Source organism: Macrobrachium rosenbergii, chromosome 50 (genome assembly GCF_040412425.1).
Source record: "Macrobrachium rosenbergii isolate ZJJX-2024 chromosome 50, ASM4041242v1, whole genome shotgun sequence".
Classification (NCBI taxonomy): Eukaryota; Metazoa; Arthropoda; class Malacostraca; order Decapoda; family Palaemonidae; genus Macrobrachium; species Macrobrachium rosenbergii.
Window position 1 is genome coordinate 19,130,501 of NC_089790.1, and position 26,033 is coordinate 19,156,533.

Below are 26,033 nucleotides of genomic sequence, written 5' to 3' on the forward strand. Positions count from 1 at the left end.
TTGGAATAGTTCATAAAGCAAGTAAAAAAAAAACAGTAAGTTCTCCAATGGGATCATTAGTAAAACCTTTTGGGAAGCTGCCTAAGAACTACAGGGTAGAAAGGGCATAACCCTTAGGAAAGATAATAAATCTACTATATGTCAATATGGAAAGAAAAGATTGCATAGTGAAGATATGTGTTATCTTGAATGACACACCAAAGTTCCAGGAGACTATAGGAGGATCCAGCAAATAGCCTACAGCTTAATGTTACATTCCCGAAAGTGGTCAGTGATTACGAGCCGGGATATATAGGGTGACTGAAGTCCTAAGCAAGCATTATCCCCTGTAAACCAGTAAAGTATTCTGAGCATATTTATCAACGTCCGGGTACAGGAGACCGCCAGTTCATCCTAGATAATGTCTGCAGATCTGGATGGGATTCCTTATGTCACGCAGAGGAGAACTTTTCTGACAAGTTGTTGGAGCATAAATTGGCTCACCTACTGGAGTTCTCTTCGTCAACATGTTCATGGAAACTGTGATTTCAGACAGAACCTTTAATAAGCTGAAGCCAAGGACCTATGCCAGATGTGCGGGCGATATCTTTTTCAACAGTGAAACAGCCAATGAATCAAAGAAGCTTGCCAGCACCTCATAAGGCAATTTAGTATTCAACTTTACAGTCAAATCCAACAAGGGCAAGACTCTGCTTTTCCTAGGTGCCCTCGTTGAAAGGAAAAAATAAACTCATCATGTCACATCACTGTTTAGTCTAGCCTTCATCATTGTTGCTGCCTTCCTAGTAACAGATCACTTTCTATCAGTGAACCTCAACTGAGACATTTCCTTCTTTTTCATTTCTCTGGCAATTCAGTTGTTATGAATGTCATTAACATGTTTTGCATTTTCTTGTTAGTGTTGTTTTTTCAGTTCTCTTCCTATTACAGTGTAAATACACCAGCTGTGTCACTATAACAGTGATTCTAAATTATGTGCACCATTGCTGTTTACAGCCATGGATGACTGTACACACAGCCATTCATTTTATGATATTTTCTGAATCTCATATCCAGTATGCCGAATCTTGTCTGTCTATAAGTACAGCCCCAGCTGTATTTTTTCTGTATACAACACAGGATTTTGTTTTTTATGAGACTGTAGCTATGGTATTTGCAGTGATATATCCTAACCTGCCATGGTGGTAGGGTTCTCACCTACCAGTCGAAAGGACCGGGATTCAAATCCCGCCGCTCACTGGTGGCTGGGAGATGGTACCATTGCATAAACCCGGTAGGCCGCAAACCCAGCGGTCTGAAAACGAGAGGGTTAGTAAGATAATAGGTACCAGCCCTCGGGCGGGGGGATTAAACAGCGAGCCTAGCGACACACTGGCTTCGCTCGCCAAACCATCTTTGCCCCCCCAACAAAAATCTGAAATGACGCCCCTGACGGGACTTCTCCCCATTGGCTGTTGGCCTAAGAAACCGGAGTTCAGCACTGGCCCTATAAGCCTTGCAAGGCCCAGGAGGACTTTAACCTAACCTTATCATTAACCTAGGTTATTGATAACCAGTGGTTCTCGAAAAGTAGATGCAGTTAAGTTTTACAGATTATTTAAAATCTTTTTATTTTTTAATGGAAGGAGGTGCAAAATACATGCGAACAACCAGTTATAATTACACATTATTTCTGGTCACAGCATAGTGATGCACCATAGGAAATCAGATTATCTTAAACTTTTATATGATCATGCAATAACCCCGTCCAAGAAGGACCAAAAAATATATAATTGTAAGAACAAATGTGTAATGTTTTAAATGTTGTCTTGTTGCATTGGTCAATACCTGTGGTGATTTCTATTACAAAAGGAAAGGTGTTCTTTTATATGCTTTAGTCAGACCACCAACTTTTGTGCTAGACCTACTTTTGTCTTAAGGATAAGGAAGTTGAGCAAGGAAAGAGAACGATGAAAGTTAGTATTATTGCAACCAGATTTATTATTTGGCAATGGAGCTAGGAGTCCGTGTGTCTTCTTCACAGTGGAATAAGGTCAAAAGATGTTTGCTTGTTTCTTTGAAGGGGATTACTCTGCCTTCGATATTGCTGAATCTTTTCTTTTCCTTCCTCATAGACCGTGCAATAGGGGGTTAACTTGTGGAAGGTCCTGCATTATGATACCACTGAGTATCACAGAGAACCACGTGCATGTGATGGTGCAGACTCTTGAGGTGTTCTAGGTTCATGCAAAACTCCCAATGTATGCAGGATGAGTAACGAAAATGAATGCTCATCTGTAACTTCCAGTTCTGTTTCCTATGTTCATAGTTAATCTATGGGAATGTGGATATTGAGCGGTTATGAGCCTGCCTTTTAAGCCTCCGTTTCATGAGAGGATCCAGTCCCTGCTTTGGGGGATCTGTCAGAACCTGAGGGTTCCTCTCTTTCAGAGTCCCTGCTCGCAGAGTTGGAAAGAAGTTTTGATTCACTCTAAGTCTACTGATCTCAGGGAAGCAACACTACCCCGTTGTCAAGTCTATCTCATGCATATTGTGTCTTCTAAGCGTAGGCTACACTCAGGAAGTGAAGAAGTTCTAACTGTTGTGATTGCTACTTGCTTTTGATGTCTAAAATATAAGATGGACATTTGAGAGCAACTGAAATCCCCATAGAGGTCACTGATCCTGCAGCCTGGTATAGGTGAAAGGTACACAAGGGTCCTGAGCATCATTCTCATTTCTACCAATTACTTCTAGCAATCAAGTAGATCCTTGGCAACCGACTTATAGACTCATTCCAGAATATATCCTGATTTTCTTTTGAACGTACCGTAGGCCTACATCTCATAATCAAGTGGGGTACACTGTACGCCATCTCACTTTTCCAGGAGGGTGGTGGTGGTGGTTGGGTGAAATTAAGCTATCACGGAACCTTGCCATAAACGTGTAAGGTATGAAATGGACTAGGAGCCCTGGTGTGGCCTCAGGACTTTTCCCATTGGCATCTTTTTCTTTTGTATATTTTATTGATTGTATGAAGTTCAACTCTGAAATTTCTATGACCTCATGTGACATCCGTTCGATTTTTCAGTTAAATACTAATGTGATTTATGTTAAATGTACATTCTACCGTCGAAATTCAGTATACGCGCAGGATTTTTCTCTGTCCAAAACAGGTCGAATCGAAGATATGCCGCTTGACATTTAATCCACGAAACAGAATGAGAAAATACGCGACACTGGAACGGTATAATCTCAACAAAATATGAGTATAAGGAATACACTACATATCATACTATAACTTAGGCCTGACAGGTAATTAATTTCTTTCCAAAATTCGGCCAAGCAAAGCGACTAGCACATGCTACAGGTATTTTGATCTACAACGAAAATCGTGACGTCATTTTGCGTCGTGATTGAGAGTTATGCATCATAAAAAACTGCATATTTTTAATACATATTGTTATAAGTGCCTTCTAACGACAGATTTTTCTAATTATAATGACTCTGTACATCATAGAGGCAAGATAAACGAATGAATGCTGAAAGCTATTACAAAATTGTAGGTCTAAAATTGTTTAGTGGAATTATTTTGGAGAATCAGCTGATCCAGTCGTCAACACCTGCTAAAGAATTTCTACAATACATTACGCCCCCCGATGGTAAGTTGAAAGTCCGTTTCCCATACTTACTATAAATACGAAGTCTCACATACATACTTTTACCTCAGTCTTTTAAAGCTGGGCCTAATTTATAGCTGAATTTAGGCTAAAGTAATCCCTGACCTGGGTAGGTAGGACCTAATTGAATTTCTTGGTTTTTAGTTTAGTTTGGGGTACCGTTACCATGGACTTAGATTTATTGGTCCGTTTTAATCATGCTTATCTTTTATTATCCATGGGAACTTAGTGTAATGTAAGTCGAATAGAGTAGTATTTATTTTTATATTGTGGTGGCTTATAAATGACAGGATGGTCTCTTGTCTGTGGAGCAGTCTCCCAGAGGATGTCGTTCTAAATCAATTCTCCCTGTATTTTAATTATTTACTTAAATTTTTATCTCTTTGTTTAATAATTTGTTAATTTATTTTTTCTTTTCAAATTACTGATCTCTCCTTTGTGTATTTCCTATTAACTTCAGTTACTTCTTTCAAATGGACACCATGTTCTTTGGAAGCTTCAATTTCAAGTGAATGGCCCCTGCGGGATTGTTCCATATGAACAGGGTTCGTCTTCTGAATGAATTAATAATAATAATAATAATAATAATAATAATAATAATAATAATAATAATAATAGGCTAAACCAAATGATACGTATTGAACAGGTTGATCAAAAGAATTTAAGGCATTTTTCTTATATGCAAAAATCTTTGGATTTGGTCATAGGCTATTAACAGATGTATAATTTATGATACTACCCTAATTTCACATCATGGAATTCAGGGTGAATCTGTGACATTACTTACTTGCCATACATGGAACTCTTGTGTTCATCGTATTGGTTATCTTGTGTTTTTTATGTATCGACCAAAACGCTCGTTTTCATGAATTCCAACCTGGCGAAAATATCTAAAAAGTATGGTTGGATTCCATATGGAAATGAGACTTAGTATCGGGGAAAAATAAACATGAGAGCAACACATCAGCACTTATGCTTAGAAATGTGTAATTCAAGATAAGAGGTCCAAAGGGCAATCTGGTTCATGTGTATATGCCTAATCTGTAACAAATGTCATACGAGTTATAGAGCACAAAGATTGGGGCACAAGCAGTTACAGGAATACATCCTAACCTAACCTAACATATTGCACTGGGTCCGACCTGACTGATCGTGGGTAAAATTTGGTAAAATTGCAGACTACTACAGTGGCTTGATTTCCCCCCAGTATCCTGCTGCCTTTTGTTTATGTTTTTATATGTGTTCATGCTGTTTGTTTATGTTTATGATATTTACCATCTTTTGTATATGTTTTTATGTTCATCCTTAAGGGACTGACACTGAAAACAGCACCTGTGTTGCCCGTAAACTGGTAGTTACAGAACTTTAAGAGACTTAAAATACTTGGGAGCGGGGTATATAAGAATTTATCCTCCTTTGAACATTATAAAATTATATAGCATTAGTTCTACCAATAGAAATTAAGGTGAGAATTATTCTAAATATCAAAGCATGTTAGAAAAATTGCAAATTCAGCATAATTTGCAATCTTCATAGATACACAAACCTGAAGTCTTTTTAATGGATAGACCTATAGTGAAAGTTGGTCCAGTCATTGAAGCTAGGTAAGAAGGCACAGTTGTTAACGAGCAGCAACCAAGTGACGTTACTTTTCCCTTTGACTCTGACAGTATGGACAAATGCAGAGTTGGTTAATATTGTGATTATGTTATAAGACTTCAGCTTTGTGAATTAAGGAAAAATCCAAATATAATGCTTAACTTGCCCCCCACCCCCATTTAAAGGGAGTTAGGAGGATTTGTATCTGCTGCAACAAATACTATGAAAATTTGAGGTCAGACGCTCTGTTATGTTACTCACCTGTATCTGGCTAGACCAGCAACTACACACAGGCGTAATCAGGTCAAGAACATCTCCGTCGGATTTAATGTGTGTAATGTATTGTCAGCATCCCCCAAGAGAATGCACCTAAGTTTTCACCAAGTGACCTTCAATGCAATCCTCTGCTGTGACCCCCACCTCTGCCATGGGATGGTGCCTGCTTATTTTCCTTTTTCTTGGTCTAAGGAAGGCTTACTGGATGCCCCTGAGATGGAACAATGGGTGGTAAAATGAATGTTTTTGCTACATCTGTTTCCACCTCTCCTGTTTCTGCTGTGCCAACAAATCAGAGGCATCCCAATTAGTTGCTGAAGGTGCTGTGGCTTTCTCTCAGTGAACACTTCTGCTTAGGCAGTAACCTCTCTGGCTGAGGCCCTCTTTAATGTTCCTGGTGTCGATGCTTTGGCAGCTCATGTAAATACACTGTACAGTAGTTGCAACAGTCTTTTACTTGTGTATTTTTATTGTTGATTTGCAAAGTATTGCAATAATAAAATTTATGAATAATGATGGCTACTCTAATAATGCCTTCAAACTTCAAATGATAATAATTCTTAAGCTCTGGGAAAGACTTACAGGTACTAATGGCTGGGTGTACATTCGTGACCCATTTGTAGTTAATACAATATTGAAAAAGTTCTAATTTGTTGTTTTTAAATTATTCATAGTAAAAATATAATCAAAAGGGTATAATATTTAGATAAAGTAAATAATTTAACAGTAGTAACAGTGATTATGTTCTTTCTCTCCAGGGTTCTACCAAGGATGGTAGTGGAGGGCAGGATCTGTGGTGGGAAAGTCCCTCCCTCTCACCAGGCGACCTCCGGCAGCATGCGGAATCTTGGAATCTGGGTGGTGATGCCGCCACTGCATCTCTTTTACAGAGCATATCACAGGTGGGACTAGAAAAAATAATATGGTTTGCTGCTGCTTATTTGACTGAACTGTACACTGACCTATTCATTTTCTCACTCTATAGGAAATTTATATAATTTTAAGTTCATATGACTTTTTTTTTTGCATTTTTAACAGAGGCTGGTGTCACGTACTCATGAAGTGGAGGGTATGCTGCAAAAGGTGTTGGAGGAGACCGATCGGGTCTCCTCCACAATCCTCAACACAAGTAATGCTTTCCACATGCTCGCTAATACCCAGTTCATAGAAAATAGAACATATCAAGATGATGCAGATGTTGCTAGTAGCAAGGCTCCTGCAACTCAAACTAAGGTAAGCTTTTAATCAAGGATGTGTACTTAATAGAAAGTACTTTAGTGTATACTGTACTGTAAGCTTTACAGTACATGATCACTGTTCACATTTTTTTTTGCAAGACTCAAACCTCTCTTGTTTTTATAAGCTACTTTGAGGTGTGTGGTAAGTGTGTAATTAGTTGATGACCATGAAGTTTATATAATTTGATCTGTCTTGAGGTACAGTATTTCTGTACAGGATAACAGTTTCTTGCCACTTTTTGTGATGATGACTTGAATTCATGTACTAATGCTTTCATGAAAATTACCATTCTGTTTATCAGTTGCTTTGATATATTGTGATTAAAATGTTCCTTAAAGGTTGTGGTAATCTAGGGTCATATTTTCAAAGTTCATTATTTTAATTTTGTGGTCATTTTCATATACAGTATGTACAGTATTTATGAAGATTCTATTACAGTAAATATTTTTTTCTAGTCTGCAGTTACTGAGGAAGAAGTCATTGCCCAGTGCCAAGCAGCGATCTCAAGTGGAATCGATTTGGTGAACAAGAGTTATGAGCGTCATGAAATTCAGGATTCTGAATCGGAGGATGAAGATGGTCATGAGAGGTAATATTACTGATAAAACTGGAGGAAACTGGAACTTATAATCCAGACTTTCTTCTCCACAAATCTTATATGGAATGACTTGAGGAACAGCTTTTCTTTTTGCGATACAGCAAATCAGTTAACAAGGTTTCAGTGTTACAGCGCTTGGCTAGCAACGTTGTTAACCAGATTTTCGGCGCCAGTAAGCAGTTTATTGGCGCCGATAACTGGATATCGGTGCTGAAAGCCTGTTAATAGAGCCGTTAAGCATTTTATTGGCGATTTTCGGTTAGCAGTGCTCGGCCAGGACCAGAAACCCCACCGTTAAACGGGGACTGCCTGTATTGAGTGTAGCTACATTCCAGTAAGTGCTAAACAGGCTTTTGTCACTTTATCATTAGTACTGAAAAGCTCTAAAAGTCAAAATTTCTTATGGAGTGTAGAACATCAGTCATAGGTTTGTTTGGTGGGCCAACAACTGTACTGAGTCACCCCTAGTCACTTGGGCATAACATGGCAAGATGTGTTGGTTAGGCTTCTGGATCATTGTACAGTACTGTAATGCCATTTATAGTCCCACTTAGTATGAGAAGTCATGTGTTGTATGCTTCCACATTATTAGTCTTTCCAAAATTATTTATAATCAGATTTCAGGGAGTTGCACCATACGTATAGTAATAGCAATTATTTTTCTTACCAGTGTTGTATTTTTATACAACAGTAAAAGCAGTGAATGTACAAACGTGGCCTAGTCTGTTTCTGGCCTCTTGTTTGCCTTGAGATGCCTGTTTTGTCCAGTAACCTCCTATCCATGAGGAACCTTCAGTCCAAGTCCAGTCCTCCTCCTTGCTCCAGATCTAATAATTTTCTAGTAATGACACCTCTTGCTCAAGTAACTGTTCAGACTTACATAAAGTAGTGGGTGTATGTGGAAAAAAATTGTATCTTGTGTAAACTGAAATGAATTTTTCACTTAAGAAAGACTGGCCCTCCTCCCAATCCCTCCAGGCTACAGTTGGTTGCAGAGAATAACATTTACATCACCAGATGTGTGTAAAGGGAGAGGCCTATTTTGCCTCTGGTCCATGCCTGAGGATGACTGCTGTTGCAGTGAAAGGCTGATGTTAAGGAATAGGTTTGTTTGTGAAAAACTTAGTGTAAGTTTAAAGATTAAATAGTTCTTCTGAACAGTCTAGAATTCCATCAGAATAACCAAATGATGTTTATTATGAATCCACAGTATTTCTGAATTCTTCTAGATGATAAGTTTTCTAGAATATCCTTTGTTAAATAACTGGACTTTTACCAGAATTATAACTTTTGTCATCTTCATCTGCATAGTATGCTGGTAGGTTTACACTGAAACACCTATGATGTCTGTAAGTACCCAGGGCACTGGTCACTTGTGAATGGCAGCTGCATGTATAAGTATTTTTGTATATGTTTGATTTTACCATTCGTTTTTCATGAAAGGTAAATTTGTGTACACTTTTGGTTTAGAAAATTTAGGTTCTGTAGAAAACAAATCGATAGAGAATAGGCCTACTGAGTTTGACTTTTGTTGTCTCTTAATGTTTCTGAAATTATATTGGGGGTACAGTGTGTTTTGTAAAAATCATGTAAAGGTGCAGATGTGAATAAAAATACTGATGCAATCGTCTGTGTCACTGAGGCACTAGGGATTTTTCCCCTGTTTCTGAGGATATTCTGTATATGTTTCATTTTCCAAAGAGTGGGAGTGTCATACAGTTTTAAGAGGTATAAATGCTAATTGACACACTGAAAAGTAAGACATATATAAGCTTAAAATAATCTTATTTTATGAAACAAGTAGATGTATTTGGTAATTTTCTGTTTTTGCTTTTAGCCCTCTGCCCGTATATGCGCTCATCGATCCATATGAAAGCAGGCCTCTTCCTTATATAATTGGCTCACAGATGTTTATGCAAGACAACAAGATAGGCTTGCATGACCCTTCAAGTGAGGAGAACTCGAAAGCTACCCTTACACCAGAGGAAACGGACACAGATGAGGATTCTGATTCAGAGTTAAAGAAAAATAAACCTATTCCTGCTAGTAGTTCAAAGATTATTGTAAGTCTGGATTTCTTTGGTAATTGGCAGTTTGCTGAAATTATTTCATGGACTATAGAAAGCTAAAGAATGGTCCTAGATCAAAATAAAATGTTTTTCCAATGCTAGTCTTTCTGATTGTATGTACAATTCATTCCAGGATGACAGTGATTCTGATATATCAGGTGAAAGTTCTGATGTTCCAACAAAGAATCATGTACATAATGATCATGTCCACCGGACCATCTCAAGTGACGAGGAAGATGGTGATGGTGATGATGATGATGATGATACTTTTAAGCCATCAACTAAACCAGCATCAAAGGTTTGTCAAAGTACAGAATATTTTGGCATCTTTTAGTATCTAGCCTTATTTCAGTTTTAAGAGTGTGTGACAGGTGTATCAGTAACTTATACCCAGCTGTGTTCGTTGAAAAACTTGATACTGCAGTTTATTTATGTACTATTATTGAATGATCAGTCGGGTATAGATATGGTTATATCACAATGTGGTAAAAAATAATTAAAATTGTCTTTTCTGAACATACATATTTTTATTTGAAAAGTATTAACATAGGAATGAGTTGCTGAATAGGCTAGTCCCTTCTATCAGAAGTGATACATAATTCACACATTATTTACTCCATCTGAATTTATTATTGAAGATTATCAATTTTCTTAATATTCTAACTGCTTTTAGTTGAGTAAAGCAGCAGTAATGTTTTGTGTTGTGAGAGACAGAGCGTTATCAGACCACTTCCTGTCTTTATGATTGTACATCATGGGTTCCCAGTTTTTATATTAAATATTATTTGCGAAGCAGTAGTGAACATCTTGGAAGAGCAATATTTTTTCTTGATAAAGAAGGATATTAAAGTATATAGAGTTAGTATATCTATTAGGAATCACAGGCGAGATTTCATTCTGAGAGAAAATAATCATCGTACATGCTTTATCTTGACATTCTGTCGTAAGATATGTACACTCGTTGTGGTTTCCTTAGTTTGAATGTGTGAACGCTCTTAGCCGTTTTGATCTTCTGCTGTTAGAACAAGTGGACTTTGACTTTGGTTTTTTAAACAAGTGAATTTTGTCAACATGAATTTGATATCAGATTTTTTTAGATATTATTACCTAAAATATCAGCATAAGCTGCTGTCAACAGGGGACATTTTACTGGATTTTGACATAGCCGTAGTTGTTGTATGCGCACTTCTCCTGCTATTTGGGTGGACCAGTAAAATGGTTAAAAGCCACCTTTGATACCACATCATGATTTTGGAATCTCTGCTAACTGCTGTTGTAGTTTTCTTCATATGGAAATTTGTAAGTGGTTCAGAATATTAGATTCCCTTGTTCTCCAAAGCTTGTTTTGTAATTGGTGTTAGATTGTTCGTTATCCTGTACCGTAGAGCTGTACTCCCTAGTGACTGTGAAATTTTGTGCATTTGGGGGACAAGAAACACAAGCATAAATAGAGGAATATTTTATGGTTTGGACAAATTTTTCTGTGTACAGTATAGGAATTGACGCTTCTATTTTAAATATTGTTGATCATACTTTTTCAAAGAAATGTAAATGTTGCAGAACAACACTAGAGATTTTACCATCATTATTGCACACTAGAAGAAAATGCACGGCCTATTGACACCCAAAAATATTTTCTTAATTGACTCATATTATAAAGACCAGTTTTAAATATTTTCAAATAACATCTGAGTAATGAAAATGTAGTAATAATGAATATTCTCTAGAGTTAACTTTGTATTCAAATTGTATTCAATTTTAATCAAGAGAACACCTCTCATGTCACTTTTACCTCTGGGCTAGCTTTGAGAAGGTTTGCATTTTGCATATTTTGCACTAGAAGTTAACTGTTTATCAGAACATATTTATATATATTTTTATACACCAGTGTGGAGAATTTATCAGTGAGCCTATTTTGATCGAAAATGACTGTACAGTTATCTATGGATGTTTCTCTGACATTGTATTTTAGGTAAATGGATATATTTTGTCATTTTGAGAGCAATTTCAGACATGATTGATATCCTGGGTCATCATCAAATGTTGTAAACAATATTAGTGGCTAATATGATACTTTACAGTATTATCAGAGTTGATTTTCATTAATGGTTTTCCGTAATGATTTTAATTTCAGGTCACCAGAAATGGACCCAGTCTCACCAACGAATTAAATAATAAATTTAACAGTACCACAACAGCAGCAGCATCATCTGCAAAAAGTAACAAAGGCATAGGTAAGTGTAGTACAGGCAGTCCCTGGTTAACGGCGGGCTCGGTTAATGACGATCCGGTTTTATGGCACTTATCTAGCGACGAAAATCGGCAATTTTTGGCACCGAAAATCAACGATTTCCGCTTATCAGCGCTGATAATTGGGTATTGGTGCCAATACTGTACATATCTAACAGAGGCGCTGATAACTGAAAATCGGCGCCAATAAGCCCGAAAATCGGAGAAAAAGCGCCGGAAATTGCCGATTTTCAGTTAGTGGTGATTTTCGGTTATCACCACACCCCTAGAACGGAACCCCCACCGATAACCGAGGACTGCCTGTATAACATATCTCAGTGATGAGTGAAAACCTGTATGGTTTTATGTGTGCTGCAGAGCAGTGCTTGGCACAGTTTAGCAGACATAAAATTAGAAGTTTCTTTTTATTTATGAACTTAATACAGGCAGTCCCCGGTTATCGACGATCCGATTTTCAGCGCTGAAAATTGCTGATTTCAGCTTATCGGCGCCGATACATGCCTAACAGAGTGCCGATCTCCAGTTATCAGCGATTTTCGCTTATCGTCACGCTGTCGGAACAGAACCCCCGCCAATAACTGGGGACTGCCTGTAAATAATTTAAACTGCATGTGGTCATGTACATATGAAACTTTAAAACCTAAATTGTACTTTTTATATATTCGAATTGATCAGTTTGTTAGTTTAGCTTTTTTGATACTAATGAAAATAATTTTCCATATCATTATTTTAAAAATTTATATTTTTGTCTGATTGTTTACATTTTTTCGACTTAGGTTTTGATTCAGAGAGTGATGAAGATGGTGACCTCTTTGGGAGTACAAAGCCCTCGAGGGATCTGTTTGGGGATTCCCAAGAAGTCAAGAAAGATAGAAGAGATTCCGGTAGCCATAGATCTAATTCATCTTCTAGTGAGTATTTTTTTTTTTTATTCTAAACTAGAAATTGTAAATACAGTATTGGAATCAATGTAAAGAGGATTTCATCTGCTCTTTTTGTGTTGTTTGTTAGCTACAGCATTTATTTATTGTGCACAAGAAAACAAAATATAGTTTATTCATAGGTTGCTTTTCTCAGTTATATACAGCCCCATAAAAAGAATTACAGGCAGTCTCCAGTTATCGGTGGGCTCGATTATCGGCGATCCGGTTTTATGAGGCTTGTCTGGTGACGAAAATCGGCAATTTTCAGCACCAACAATCGCTGATTTCCGCTTATCGACGCTGATAATTGGGCATTGGTGCCTATACATACCTAACAGAGGCACCGATAACTGAAAATTGGCAATTTTCGGCACTGAAAATCACCGAAAATAGCTGATTTTCAGTTATCGGTGATTTTCAGTTATTGTCACACCGTCAGAACGGAACCGCTGCCGATAACCAGGGACTGCCTGTATTTGAAGCCTACCGACTGCACCATCAACACAAATTTTGTGACTTAAGGAGGTTGTTATATTTGTTTGAATGAGAAGCTTTGTGTTAATTATCTCGTTTTGCTATTTTTTTTATAGTTTGTATCATGTCTCAGTCTTGTATTGAGCAAGACAGCATAAACTTAACCAAGATATTACTGTGTAATTTAGTGATCAGCTTATTTTGTTGATTCCAAGGTTACCTTAAAGTCTTAATGCACTTAACATATTCTTTACAGATATTTATAAGTTTCACATTCATATAGATATTTCTGATGATGAAAGAGAATGTTTGGTGAATAGTTTCAAGTATGTATGCATTCCTGAATTTCATTCTACTCTTAACAGGCATATCAAGGACAGGTGTTGAAAATGTTAGGGCAATGCCAAATCCAACCAAAATTAAAGTTCCCCAAGCCAAGCGACCATTGCCTCCTAAAAGTGACATCTTTGCAAGCGAAAGTGATGAGGATGACTTGTTTTCAAGTAAATCTCGATCGTCGTGTAAGTATTGTTTTATTCTGCCACAAACCTGTCACTCACATGTAACATTCATTTGTGGTCTTCAGGTGTCCCAGGCACTGCAGTCTTGTCTAACAGACAAAGAGCAAAGGTAGTCCTGCACAGGGATCCAAAGGTTCAAGGAAGTCAACTGCCTCAGTTTTTGTGCACCTGATGTATTTATCACAGCCACCAAAATTGCCCAGATGAGAATCCTTGCATTGTATTTATTTTTTCTGTACTTTCACCTCTCTTTACTAATCTGTATTCCAGCTGTTAAGTAAATTGATATGTTTTTGGCAGTTAGCTCACCTTTTCTGGCAACAAGACTTTTTGGCTGGTTGTTAATGAATATTGGAGAGTAATGGTTTCCTTTGGTGTAGGGGCTCCTGTTCAGTGTTCATATTGTATTCAGGCAGTGTTCAAGTACATTTTGCTGGTACTTCAGTATCACGATATTCTTTGGTTGTAGGAATTAATATTGCAAACAGATGTTAGCTAATTGATTGTTTCATTCTGTCGTCCACATTCAGGTTAACTACCTGTGGGCTATATGTGTATCAGCTTGATGGTTAACTTTCTAGTTTATGTGAAGAGAAATGTATTGAATTTCTTACCTCATTTATATTTTGCTAGTTTATCTTATTTCCTTGCTCCAGTGTGAAGCAGGTGTCATTAACGACTGGTCAGTTGCTTGTCGTATTGGTTTTCATTTATTTGTTTTTATATCATGGTATTTGCTTCTCAAGACTGTATGTATATAGATCACCCTACTAGACACCAGAATACATGTCTTGGAATATATGTTCTGTATAGAGGTCTCTATGTGATTGATGTGTTTGGTATGAAAAATAAAATATATTTTTTCACACGTTCATCACTCCTAGAAATTCCCTCTTCCTAGTCCCGCTGATTATTCACAACAAACAATCCAGACAACACAGAAAAAGAGAGGCAGATGACTGCTGTAAACTCTTGCATCCCTGAGGTGCATGCATAGACCTACATCCACTCTTCTTGTCTGTCACACAAAAGATTACAGTGTCTGAATCATTTGAAGACTATGAATGTGGGATGTGTGGGAGTGACAGGGCTGTATGAGAAATAATTTGTAAGAAATTTTAATTGTATAAACTGTTTTAGAAATAAAGATCATGTGGTCTGAATAAGGACATATGATTGTATATTTGAAGCAAAATTTTATTTGAGGAATGAGATACTGGAAAGAGAGTAAATAATATTTGATGTAGCCTGTATTTTGCTATTCAAGATACTGCTGTAAGCTTGAGTGTTACATTTTAAGGTGAAGTTATTAGATTTTTATCCTCAAGACATTCATGATTCATTTCTTTTTACTCATATCAAATAATAGCTCGTGTCAGTAACTCGAGTAACAAGCCATTACCACCAGCCCAAGCTCCAACAAATAAGGGATCTTCAGGTCTGTTTTCTAGTGATGGAGAAGATGAAGATGGAGGACTCTTCGGTGCTCAGACTGCTGTTTCTCATGGTATGTATTATTGGGAAGATGTGAAGAGTAGAGTGTTAGAACTTAATGCATCCAAGACGGTGAACTGTATTGGACTACCTTGGACCTTGCTGCCATAGAAATGCCAAGGGCGTAGTACAGAGGAACACCTAGTGGAGGTTTATGAACCTAGTCATGTGAAAAAAGTTCCCTCAAATGGCAGAGGAGACCCTTTGGAGTCCAGTGACAGTCATGTCTGGTGGCAGTGAGTATACGACTGATACTGAAATAGTAATAATCTATGCAACCAGGAGGTTGTTGGTAGATTAAAGTACTGTAGCTTATTGATTTGACAATGTACAGCATGCATTGCGTGGGAAACTTTAAATGGAAAGAAAGGTTTCTCGCTGTGTTCCTTTGACCCCAGCTGCAAAGATTTTTACCATAAACAGTGTGTCCTCGAATTACGGCAGGGGATCCATTCCAGCGCCGCGCTGTAAGTTGAATTTTCACCGTTAACGGCATTTACGGCGCCGTAATTTGAGTTTTGGTGCCCTAACTTGATGTTGCATCAAGTTACAGCACTGTAGGCTCGGTAACTTGATGCCTATTCTCGCAGTTAGCACCATCAACGGCCCTTACGGCGCTGTAACTTGATGCAGCATCAAGTTGCAGCACTGTAAAACACCGTTAATGGCGCTGAAAAAGCACCATAAGGTCAAATTGCCGTAAGGTAGCAGAATTCCTGTCATTCTGCTGGGTGTGAAAATCAACAAACAGTGAAGAATGTGCGGATTAAAACCTCTATACACTGTAAATTGAAATCTTAAAGGGAAACAGAATATTAAGACTTAAGGATGAGATACAGAGGAAAGAAATTTACAATAGTTGATTTGTTTAAGGACTGCAAGGGTATGCAACACCTTAAAGAGCAAATAGTGATTGATTCTGGGTTAAATGAAATGTGGAAAACTAGTAGGGAAGGAGTAATACTTCGTGCTGGGAAGATTAATGAAATGGGTGAAAGTATTGAGTGTGGCAGGAGAAAAAGCAACTCAACAGGTATACTTCACTGTTCAAAAGTTGAGTGTTCCAGTGAAACTTTTTGTAAGCCAAAATAGTGTAAAGTAAAGAAGCTTTTATTTACCGTAGTTTAAGCAAATGCTTCCTTTGTTATCCAGCTTCTTCTTCTTCATCTTCTTCTTTTTCTTCTTCTTCTTCACCATCCATTGTGTTGCAAGCATAACCAAAATCTAATTTCTAATGGCCAGAAGGCATAAAGAATGAATTACAAAATGATATGAAAGCAGTATAGTAAAAGAACTAGTGCTTATTTGCATGAGAAGTCTAATACAGGCAGTCCTCGGTTATTGGCGATCCGGTTTTATGGTGCTTGTCTAGAGACGACAATAGCTGGATTTTTGGCGACAATAACTGGATTTTCGGTGCCATTGTGCACTGATATCTGCTTATCGGTGCCGATAACCAAAGATCGGCTCCAATACCCACCTAACAGAGGTGCTGATCCGTGCTTTTCGGCACTAATATTCGTCGATTTCTGGTTATTGTCATGCCATCAGGAACAGAACCCCGCCAATAACCGGGGACTGTCTGTACTATAATTGTTATTGAAAATTGGAGCAAGATAAGATTAGGAAGATAGACTTGTAAGTGGGAAGAGACTTGAGGAATCTAGGAAAACTGAAAGATGAAAAGAGATAGACATCACTAAAACTAATAGCATCAGGTGCCATGAGCTTTGTAAAATACTTGTGGGCAGTATAGCCTTTGCAATACTTCCCTATAAAGTAAGATTAAAATAAAATAAAACTAAGAATTCACTTGAAAGGATTGCCAAGCTAGTGAAAAAGGAGATAGTAAAGGATGACTTGCAAATTTAAAATTATCGTAAATTTTTACGTACATTGGGTTGTTTCATTTATCGATCAATATAGAAACTGTGTTCTCCTTTCGAATTTAGGACACTTTTCTATACCACTGTGTAGTACCTAGAGCGTACAGTTTTCTTTCAATATAATCAAAGGATTTGTCTTACTATTTTATAGCCATGTCACTGAGAATGAAATCTCTCTTATTATACAAGAAGCAATATTGATAATTATTGAAACGTATGTTTGTAAAAATACTTCTGATAGATATGTACAGCTTGTAACTTAACATTGTGTAGCCTATCATTTTTTAATAAAACCCAGTCTAATGTAATCCCAGATGATAATGGTCTAAATTTTATTAGGTAACGAGACTCCTGCAGAAGAAGCTTCTAAAGAAAGTCCTGTATCCAAGTCTTCTAGAAGTAAGGTAGGTTACATTTTTTAAAGTAAAAGCATTAGCATTATCATTATCAGTTGTTTATTTCTTTGTTCAACAATGCAGTATATAAGGTATTTTGTATTTTATTTTCTGTTTTTTTTTTGATGTTCGAGTGATATATATTAAGATGATGTCACATTATTTGTGTTCAATATGTTTCAGGTCCCAGTTGGAGGTGTAAATATATTTGGTTCTGCCATTACATCTGCTCTAAGGAAGCAACAGATGCCAGACACTGATCAGTCTGAAGGCTCAGACTGGGAAGATAATGAAAAAGCACCTCCACCTGCCAAGAAAAAGGAAGTTTCTGACTCTGATAATCTTTTTAGTAATAAGCAAGATCCTTCACCTACCAGTAATTCAGTCACACAAGTCACTGCAGCTGGGAAAAGTTCTGCAGGACCTAACCTTTTTGATGATGATGATGATGATGATCTCTTTGGGGTAGCTTCAAAGAGGAATGTAAGCATTTCAAAGCAGAGTCCTTCGACGTCAACAGGAGTTGTAGAAAAGAAAACTAACGAAAAGGGTCCACAAGGAAGTATCACAAACATAAAGTCATCACAGCCAGAAAGCAAAACCTCTGTGGGGTTGTTTTCCGATGATGATGATGATCTGTTCAGCATTCCAGTTGCCAAAGAAAGCAAACCAAGTACAATTCCAGTGAGCTTGCCATATAGTGAATCTCCGAGCTCTCAAAAGCTAGGAGGAACCAAGAATTTGGGAGAAGTGCCTTCTGATGATTCAAAGAAAAATATAGCAACCCCAGCCATTAATGTTCCTATTGAAAAGGCATCTCAGCCTAGTTCTCTCTTTAGTTCACCTAGTGATGACGATCTTTTCTCCCCTTCTAAAATACCAAAAACAAAGTCTGTCCCAGTTGTTATAACAGAACCTCCACCACTTCCACCAGCCAAGACTGGAGAGTCAGTCGGTGATATTTTTGGTTCTCCGTCTAGTGATGAAAATCTCTTTGATCCTCCTACGTCTGTAACATCTAAGCCAAAATTGAAATCTGAAAAAATAACAGCTGTTCAGCCTGGAGGTAGCAGTTTAGTAGAGAATGTAAAAGAAAAACCCCCACCCAGTTTGACAAAAAGCATTTTTAGTTCTCCGTCAGATGATGATGATCTTTTTTCAGCTCCTGCTCCTGTTATGGTTAAGAATGCAATAGGAAAGTCAAAACCCCCAGAGAGTAACTCAGGTTCATTAACGGAAACTAAAGAAGATAAAATTTCTTCTGATGAAGTGAACAGAATACAAGAAAATTTGGGTGATAATTATCTGAAGTCCAGTGAAGATATAGCTTCTAAACAGCTTGGAAGTGACAATAGAAATACCTCATTAATCCCACCAAAGTTGGAGTCAAAACCAAAGTTGAATTTATTTGCATCCACTGAAGAGGACGATGAGGATATATTCTTTGGCTTTGATTCGAAAACATCCACTCAGTCAAAAACCACTTCGGTAGTTCAGGCCAGAAAAAATGAAAATAAAGGTTTATTTGATTCACCAGACAGTGATGATGATATTTTTACTACCATTCCTAAAAGTACCAACAGAGATAAAGAAAATTCAAAATCCTCCCATGAAAGTTATGGGGATAAAGATATACTCAAAAGTGTTGAGTCACAATGCCAAGAAGATACATTATCAGAAACTGAGAAGACATTAATACCACCACCTGTAAATGATAGAGAAAGTCCTCCTCCATTGCCACAAAGTGCCAGTAGAACTCACAGTTTTGAGCAGGTGAATGAAACTATATCAAAAACCAAGGCACAGTGTCCTCAGAAGCCAGTGGAGGATTCAGTTCTAGAAGTGAACAAACAGAAAACACCCAAAGATGAAAATAAACCTAATCAAGAAACAAGTAAGGAAAGCGAGTTGCCAAAAGATGACATTTTTGGACTTGATGACAGTGATGATGATTATTTGTTCAAAAATGCACACGTCTCTCCGAAAAAGTCTGTGAGTCTTGTCAATCAAACCAGTCCACCTCCTTTCCCAGAAGAAGCAGAAGTGGTACCAAAATCCAATCAAAAACCAGATGTTACTGAATCAAAAATCTCTTCTACAAAACCAGACCAGATTCAGGAGAAAATAATTGCTGACAGTGCAAGAGATGTGAAGCCTCCAAAAGAATTGAATGGAAATTCAGTAGAAAAGGTAGCTGAAAAGGATGTAAAAGAAGATAAAGAAACAGAGGTTTTAGCAGAAGAAAAACCTAAGAAGAAACCCCCAGTTGGAGGTGTGTCTTTGTTTGGCAGAGGAGGGTTTGGTGGCAGCGAGTTATTTGAAAAGGTAAAACAGAGGAAAAGTATGTTAGCAGCATCAGACAGTGATGAAGAGGAAGCAGACAATACCCCCTCATTGCCAGGCTCAAAAATGAAAGAAGAGAATGTTAGCAAGAGTGGGTCCTCTGCGTCCACAAGTGAAACATTTTCGCCCATTAGTCCTTCATCTCCTGTGATGCCAAGCTCTCTTCCTGTAAATAATACAGATTGTGAAGCAGCCATAAGCTTTGAAGACCCTGTTACAAGTAGCACGGTACTTCAGAGTATAAATAAGGTATAGTTAATCAGTTTATTGTTTTTATGTCCAGGTTGTACAGTAACGGATTCCAGTATTTTTTCATTTCTAATATTGACTCCATTTCCCTTGAATTTTTATATATTGTACACGGTGGAAATAGGGTGCCATGTAAGAAAAACAAAAAGAGATCATAGTTTTGGCATTATTTATGTTAGAAGGAAAGTTGTAGACTTTTAGATACTATGAGGTTAGCTAAGTTCCAGCTAATTCATATCAACACGAAACAGTGCTCTGCTTGAAGATAGGTTTGGTTAAGACTAATAAATTTGGTTTTTGGATCCTGTATTCAGGTTGAGGTTAAATGTCATTTCAATTAAGCATGCATTGTGCATCAACTTCAGAAATGCCAGTACAGTGGCTCTCATAAGAAGTTTGAACTCAGCTTATTTAAACACGATTTCATGATTTTCTCATGGATGTGTAGACGAAGCATTAGCAAAAAATGTCCAATGAGGTGAGGACATTTCATCTTGTTAAACTACTGTTTTCCTAAGTTCATTGTGCAAGGATGATGGTAATGTTTATTTGTCCTTACAGACCCGAGCTAAAGGGAACAAACAAAGAAGACCCCCAAGTCGAGCACACAGGAAGGGTGTAAACACAGCTGCAAAGTCAGTCATCGCATCAGTGCCTCCAGTTGATGTCCATTCGGGCCTAGTCAATAATGTGGAAAAATACCAAAGCTCAGAGAGTAAGAAAGAAACTGCATCAAAACCTACTATTACCAGTAATGAAAATAAAGTAGTAGATTCTATAGAAAGGGTTAGTGGTGTTGTGGAGGAAAATAAAATTAAAAGAAACACTGAGAAAAGTGAGGGCACTTCAAGACCAAGCACAACTCGTCCCTTAAAAGACACAAATGCCTTTGGAGGTGTAGGCGATGATGATGACGACCTTTTTAGCAATCCAAAGGCTCCCTCAAGTGCAACAAAGTCCTCTGCCAGAGGGAAGAAATCAAACCCACCTCATACCTCATCCCTCTTCGGAGAAAGTAATAGTGATGATGACGAAGACCTGTTTGGGGCATCTAAATCGAGGAGCTCCTCTAGTGCGAGTGCAAAAGTTAAAGCTTCACTGAGTGATGTCAAAGGTGGTACGGCCAAACTATCTGCCCAGGCATTGTTTGGTGATGATGATGATGATGGTAAGTTATGGTGCAGTCAGTAGTGTGAGCAACATTACATCATCTTTCATTACTATTTTCAAGAAAGTCAAGAACATATTTTTACAGATATGTTTTTTCACTCCTTTGGTTATGACAAAGCAGAGGATTTTATTAGATTTGAGCTCTGTTTTTTCACTCCTTTGGTTATGACAAAGCAGAGGATTTTATTAGATTTGAGCTCTGTTTGTGTTTTATGTTGTGGAAGCTCCTAGAGCTACCATGACAGAGTGTAAAGCTTCAGCCATTTTTTATCAGAGTTCTATATGCCATGTTTAAAGTTACTCAATGTGTTTGGTTCATAAAAGCACAAATATTTAGATCACATAAATTATTGCTTTAAAGACAATAACTCTTTTAACAGGGAAAGTTCATACAATAGTCATGCCAAGCATACTGTTAAAAATTGTTTTGGGCACTATTAATAAAAAAAATTACATATTGTCATGTAGCTCTTGTTATAATGCCAATTGTTTTTGGTATTTTTATTGATACAGCAGGGAATAAAATCACATCTGAATGACTAATTCTTCAGACAGATGAAGAGGCCATTTTAAAACTTCATTGAGACATAAATGAAAGATTATTCTTCCTATTTTCTTTGCAGGGGGAAAAAGGATAACATAAAGCAGTGAAAAATATTCAGATTTCTACCTGTGATAGCATTTTCATAATCAGACAGTCTTTTATTGATTTAGTACTATGTACAGTATAGTATTGAAAGTTTTTATTAAAAGATTAAAGTGATATATAATTAAACTAAATTCTATACATTACAGTGATTTAATGTTTCAGATGACATCTTCAGTTCATCAGGTGTCGACACAAAGCCGCCTTCTAATTTGCAGAAAACAGCATCGGTAGTGAAGCCAAAGAGTACCTTAAAGCCGTCCAGTGAACCTTTTGAGGATCCTCTTCTGGGGAATTTGAAGTAATCCTTTCATACTTTCCCCTCTCCTCCGAGGTATCTTTCTTGTTAGACTGAAAAGGTGCTAATCAGTTTTCTCTACTCTCAAAATAATATATTGTTACCTTCCATAGGAACAAAACAGCAGGCTTGTTTTGTTTGAAGACTGTTATTAAGGGATTTTAGTGTTATCAGATTTATTTGTTGGTTTGCAAAGGATTTTGTGATTTTGAAAATGTTACTACAATCACAATATATAAACCTACTATGTGATTCTTTGCAGCACACTGTATTGTATAGCTGGTTAATTATAGCAGTTCCTAATTTTTTTGTTTGCAATATTTTTTGAAGGTAGGACTCTTAATCTTGTTAAGTAGAGACTATGGTTTCAGACCCATGTGTTATTGATCTGGTTTTATAAGAAAATAACTTTGGCTCATCCTCACATGTTTAATGACACTGTTGGCTTGCATCTACAATATTTAACTTATAAATACAGCACAGTATAAGCTAGAGAAATGTGTTGATTGAGTAAACAGATGTTGCCCCAAGGGGCCATGTCTTTTCCTGCAGACTGGAGTGTAAAAAATTTAATTCATTACAAAGAGTTTAGTATGTCTGAAGATTTTGCAGAGAAACCTCATTTTCTTTCTTTATTTTTATTATTCTGTCTTCTTGGTCTGATAAAGAGTGAATTGCATGCATTATAGCATTCCAGTGTTGTGCATTGAAGATGAATTTGAAATGTGATTTTTTATAAATTTGCATAATAGGTAACAGCCTTATTTTGTCAATAATAAGAAAGGAAGTTTAGCTTTGAACATGTTTTTGAGAGAGAATGGTGATGAGAAAAGCATTTTCCCTACTCATCATTACCCTAGATATCTACAGATTCATTATCCAGCCTTATGAGATTAGGCATGTAACTTTAGTAATCAGGTCAAACTAAATTATTATTTTTTAATAAGGACTTTCTGTTGTGCATGTGTGTATCTTATTCTGGCCTCCTTTCCATTTTGTTTTGTTTGAAAAATAAATATTTTGCAATTAGAATTTTAGACTTTAAACAAGTGTAATATCAGAAAGTTTATGTTGTTTGTTTGTTCTTACATGAATGCAACCATTGCCTTTTATATACAGTTTACTGTATAGGAGTATCCTAAGGCAAAACCTTGATCAGTCATTGAACTGGGTAACAAAATACTTAATTGTTGGAGATGGAAGTATACCCCAGTTGGAGATGGCAGGTGTACCCCTCACTCATTCAACCTTGCCATTCCCTGTTTCTTCAGTCACCAGATATAGAAGACATACCTGCACTGTACTATGTGGTCATCAGCTTAAGATGGTAATAGTTAGACTAAGCTGCCTACCAACTTGATAGCTCCTACCAGGGATGTCATGGTTCTCCGAAAACTTTCCTAACTCAAGTCCACATCTCATTTCGGGGTTCTCTGGCCCAGGGTTGTACTGATCTGGTCAACCATTTCACCAGTAGGGTAGGAAGTTGCAGGTGTCATGACATCTCTTGCTTGCATGTGCAATTGGTAGCATGGGAGTTCGAAGCAGAATCCAACTCCAGACACTGCAGGGACTATCTTTCTAGGTAACCAATTGGTTCTTAGCCACATAAAATAAATCTAATCCTTCGGGCCAGCCCTAGGATAGCTGTTAATCAGCTCAGCGGTCTGGTTAAACTAAGGTATACTTAACTTTTTTTGCCACAACTTTTTAACCCTGAGGGGTAAGTCTCATATACAGTAATGTACATAAAAATGAAGGTTTTATCCCAGCAGGAACAAATACAAACCTGAGCCTTTTCAAATAAGTCGAACCCATTTCAACTGCCTTGATCTGTCCCTGTGTCTGAAGGAAAAAGTAAATGGCAGGGTTGGGCTAGAAAGTATCCCCTTGCTCACCCCACCTCTCCACCAGTTAAGTATATCTTGTTAATAAGTTTAATAATCGACTCAGCTTATGCTGAAAAATACTTCCACATACAAAAGGCTTTGGTTTTTATAACTAGGAAAAATGTGAGTTGCTTTGAAAATTTGTTTTATTTTAATGACAAAGTTACAGTTGTCACTTCAATTTGACTTTTTACTAATGATGCTTTTGCATAAAGAGCTCAGGTAACTTTTCATATTGTAGTTTTTCACCAACTGATCTAGTTTTTATATGGTCATTCATTGTTAAGAACTACTGAAACAGTTAAAATGACTGAGTATATGACATTTTGGGTTATTCCACATTGTGGTAAGTGTACATGTAGAGTTGATGTAGATTGTTGAACAGTGTAGGATTCATACTTACAGCACCAGAATATAAATAACTATGTTACTGGATTATTTTTGTGGAATATCTATTTGCCAATTGTTTTTTTCTTTCAGTTTAAGGATAAAAATTTAATGTGCATTCCTTACATCATGAGTGTGCATCACATTGATGGAACTGGGGTTCTGGTGTTTAGAGTTGATGCCAAGTTGTTGTAACATTTGAAAGTTGCCATTAAAGTGAAAATGATACTGCTATTGAACTGTGATTTAAATCTCAGTAATTTTTTTTTCATTTCGCTATCTTTTTGTCAGACATGCATTACTTGGTTTTAGGTATGATATACTATGTCAGAACATAGGACAATTTTTCCTTTTCATGAAGGAAAGGAAAACTTTTTTTTTTCTCTATTAACTTACAACAAAGTACAGCACTCTGTGTACCAGTTAAGAAGGAATTGGGTCCCTAAACTCCTTACTCCCATGTATGAAAGGGGCATCAGAATACAGGAGTTAACATATGATTCCCCCACCCCACTTTTTTCAGAATACCTGTGATTAATTTCCTGATCCATATTATCATATCTTACCACCATTTGAAAATTAATCGCAAGATTATGCATTATTCTCTCTCTCTCTCTCTCTCTCTCTCTCTCTCTCTCTCTCTCTCTCTCTCTCTCTCTCTCTCTCTCTCTCTCTCTCTCTCTCTCTCTCAGAGACTGACTTAAAGTTATACTATATGGGTAAAATTTCTTGAGCGGGTTCAAAAAATCCCAATGTTAGGTTATTTTAGAACCATCCTATAAATTAGGATGTATCTCGAAAACCTTGTTTGAATGAACAAGGCTGTTACATTCCCAGTACTTTAAGAAACATAGAGACCACTGTATTTTAATTTACTGATCAGTATTATATTGAATTTTATATCCCAATTATTCAATGGCAATCAGTCTTTAAAAACTTACTGTTGACCTGTCTCTCTTTGGCAATTGAGTCATTGATGTTAATCCTTATAAATAAATTGATCCAAATATTTCACCATTGTTAAGGTCTGCAGTTTAGTTACACAGTATGAGTTTGGAACATGAAAGAACCTTTAGCAAATTTTCAATTTATTTTCCAAAAGTGAATTACGCATCAGATAGTCTTAAGTAACACGTAGAATACATATCTTGGAATTGCAGACAATATTTCCAGCATTTTAACTTAAGATGAGCTTTTCTTCAGTGCCTTTTTTTAGTGTTTTAGTGTTATGAGATCTGATGGAATTATAAATTGCTAGTCATTTATTAGAAGTTGTGGTACATCTTTAGTAGTTCTCTCTGTGTATCTTGACGTTTATGTTGTGAAAATTGCAACACTTGATTTACATAATGTATTTGCTATGTTGCATTGAGGAGTTTTGAAAGCAGTGGCCATTATTTGTCTTTATTACAAAACTACTGATGACTACTGTTTTCTTCCTAGTGCATGCAATTCGGTTTGCTTGAATTAAGTAATTACATTTGGTCTGAATGTAAGTAGTACAAAAGTAAGACAAATTATCTAAAATGTCAGTCTTCCTTTAATTGTAGTGGAGTTACTGTCTACTAAGTTTTTAGGCAAAACCTCTGTGAAATTAGTTATTGAGAATAAGTTGGACAATAACTTTGTGAATAACGGCTGTGGGTTGCTTTGTATAGTAATTTAGCA

The 26,033-nt window shown here is 36.9% G+C and overlaps 1 protein-coding gene across 2 annotated transcripts; it reads left to right on the forward strand.

The window, feature by feature from the left end:
* The first annotated feature begins 2,112 nt into the window (after window positions 1-2,112).
* FAM21 (Family with sequence similarity 21) lies at window positions 2,113-24,597 on the forward strand. Of its 2 annotated transcripts, XM_067094155.1 has the most exons (14): window positions 2,113-3,641; window positions 6,293-6,436; window positions 6,573-6,767; window positions 7,229-7,362; window positions 9,209-9,434; window positions 9,574-9,738; window positions 11,575-11,674; window positions 12,467-12,601; window positions 13,453-13,608; window positions 14,978-15,115; window positions 17,328-17,392; window positions 17,567-19,975; window positions 20,537-21,143; window positions 21,957-24,597. In XM_067094155.1, exons 1-14 carry the CDS (start codon window positions 3,639-3,641, stop codon window positions 22,094-22,096), a joined length of 4,617 nt encoding a protein of 1,538 aa, XP_066950256.1. In that variant the 5' UTR covers window positions 2,113-3,638; the 3' UTR covers window positions 22,097-24,597. The 2 variants fall into 2 exon arrangements, with proteins under 2 accessions (XP_066950256.1, XP_066950257.1); XM_067094156.1 differs by lacking the exons at window positions 2,113-3,641; window positions 6,293-6,436; window positions 6,573-6,767; ... (1 more) ...; window positions 9,209-9,434; window positions 9,574-9,738 and adding an exon at window positions 10,395-10,739.
* Window positions 24,598-26,033: the final 1,436 nt, after the last annotated feature.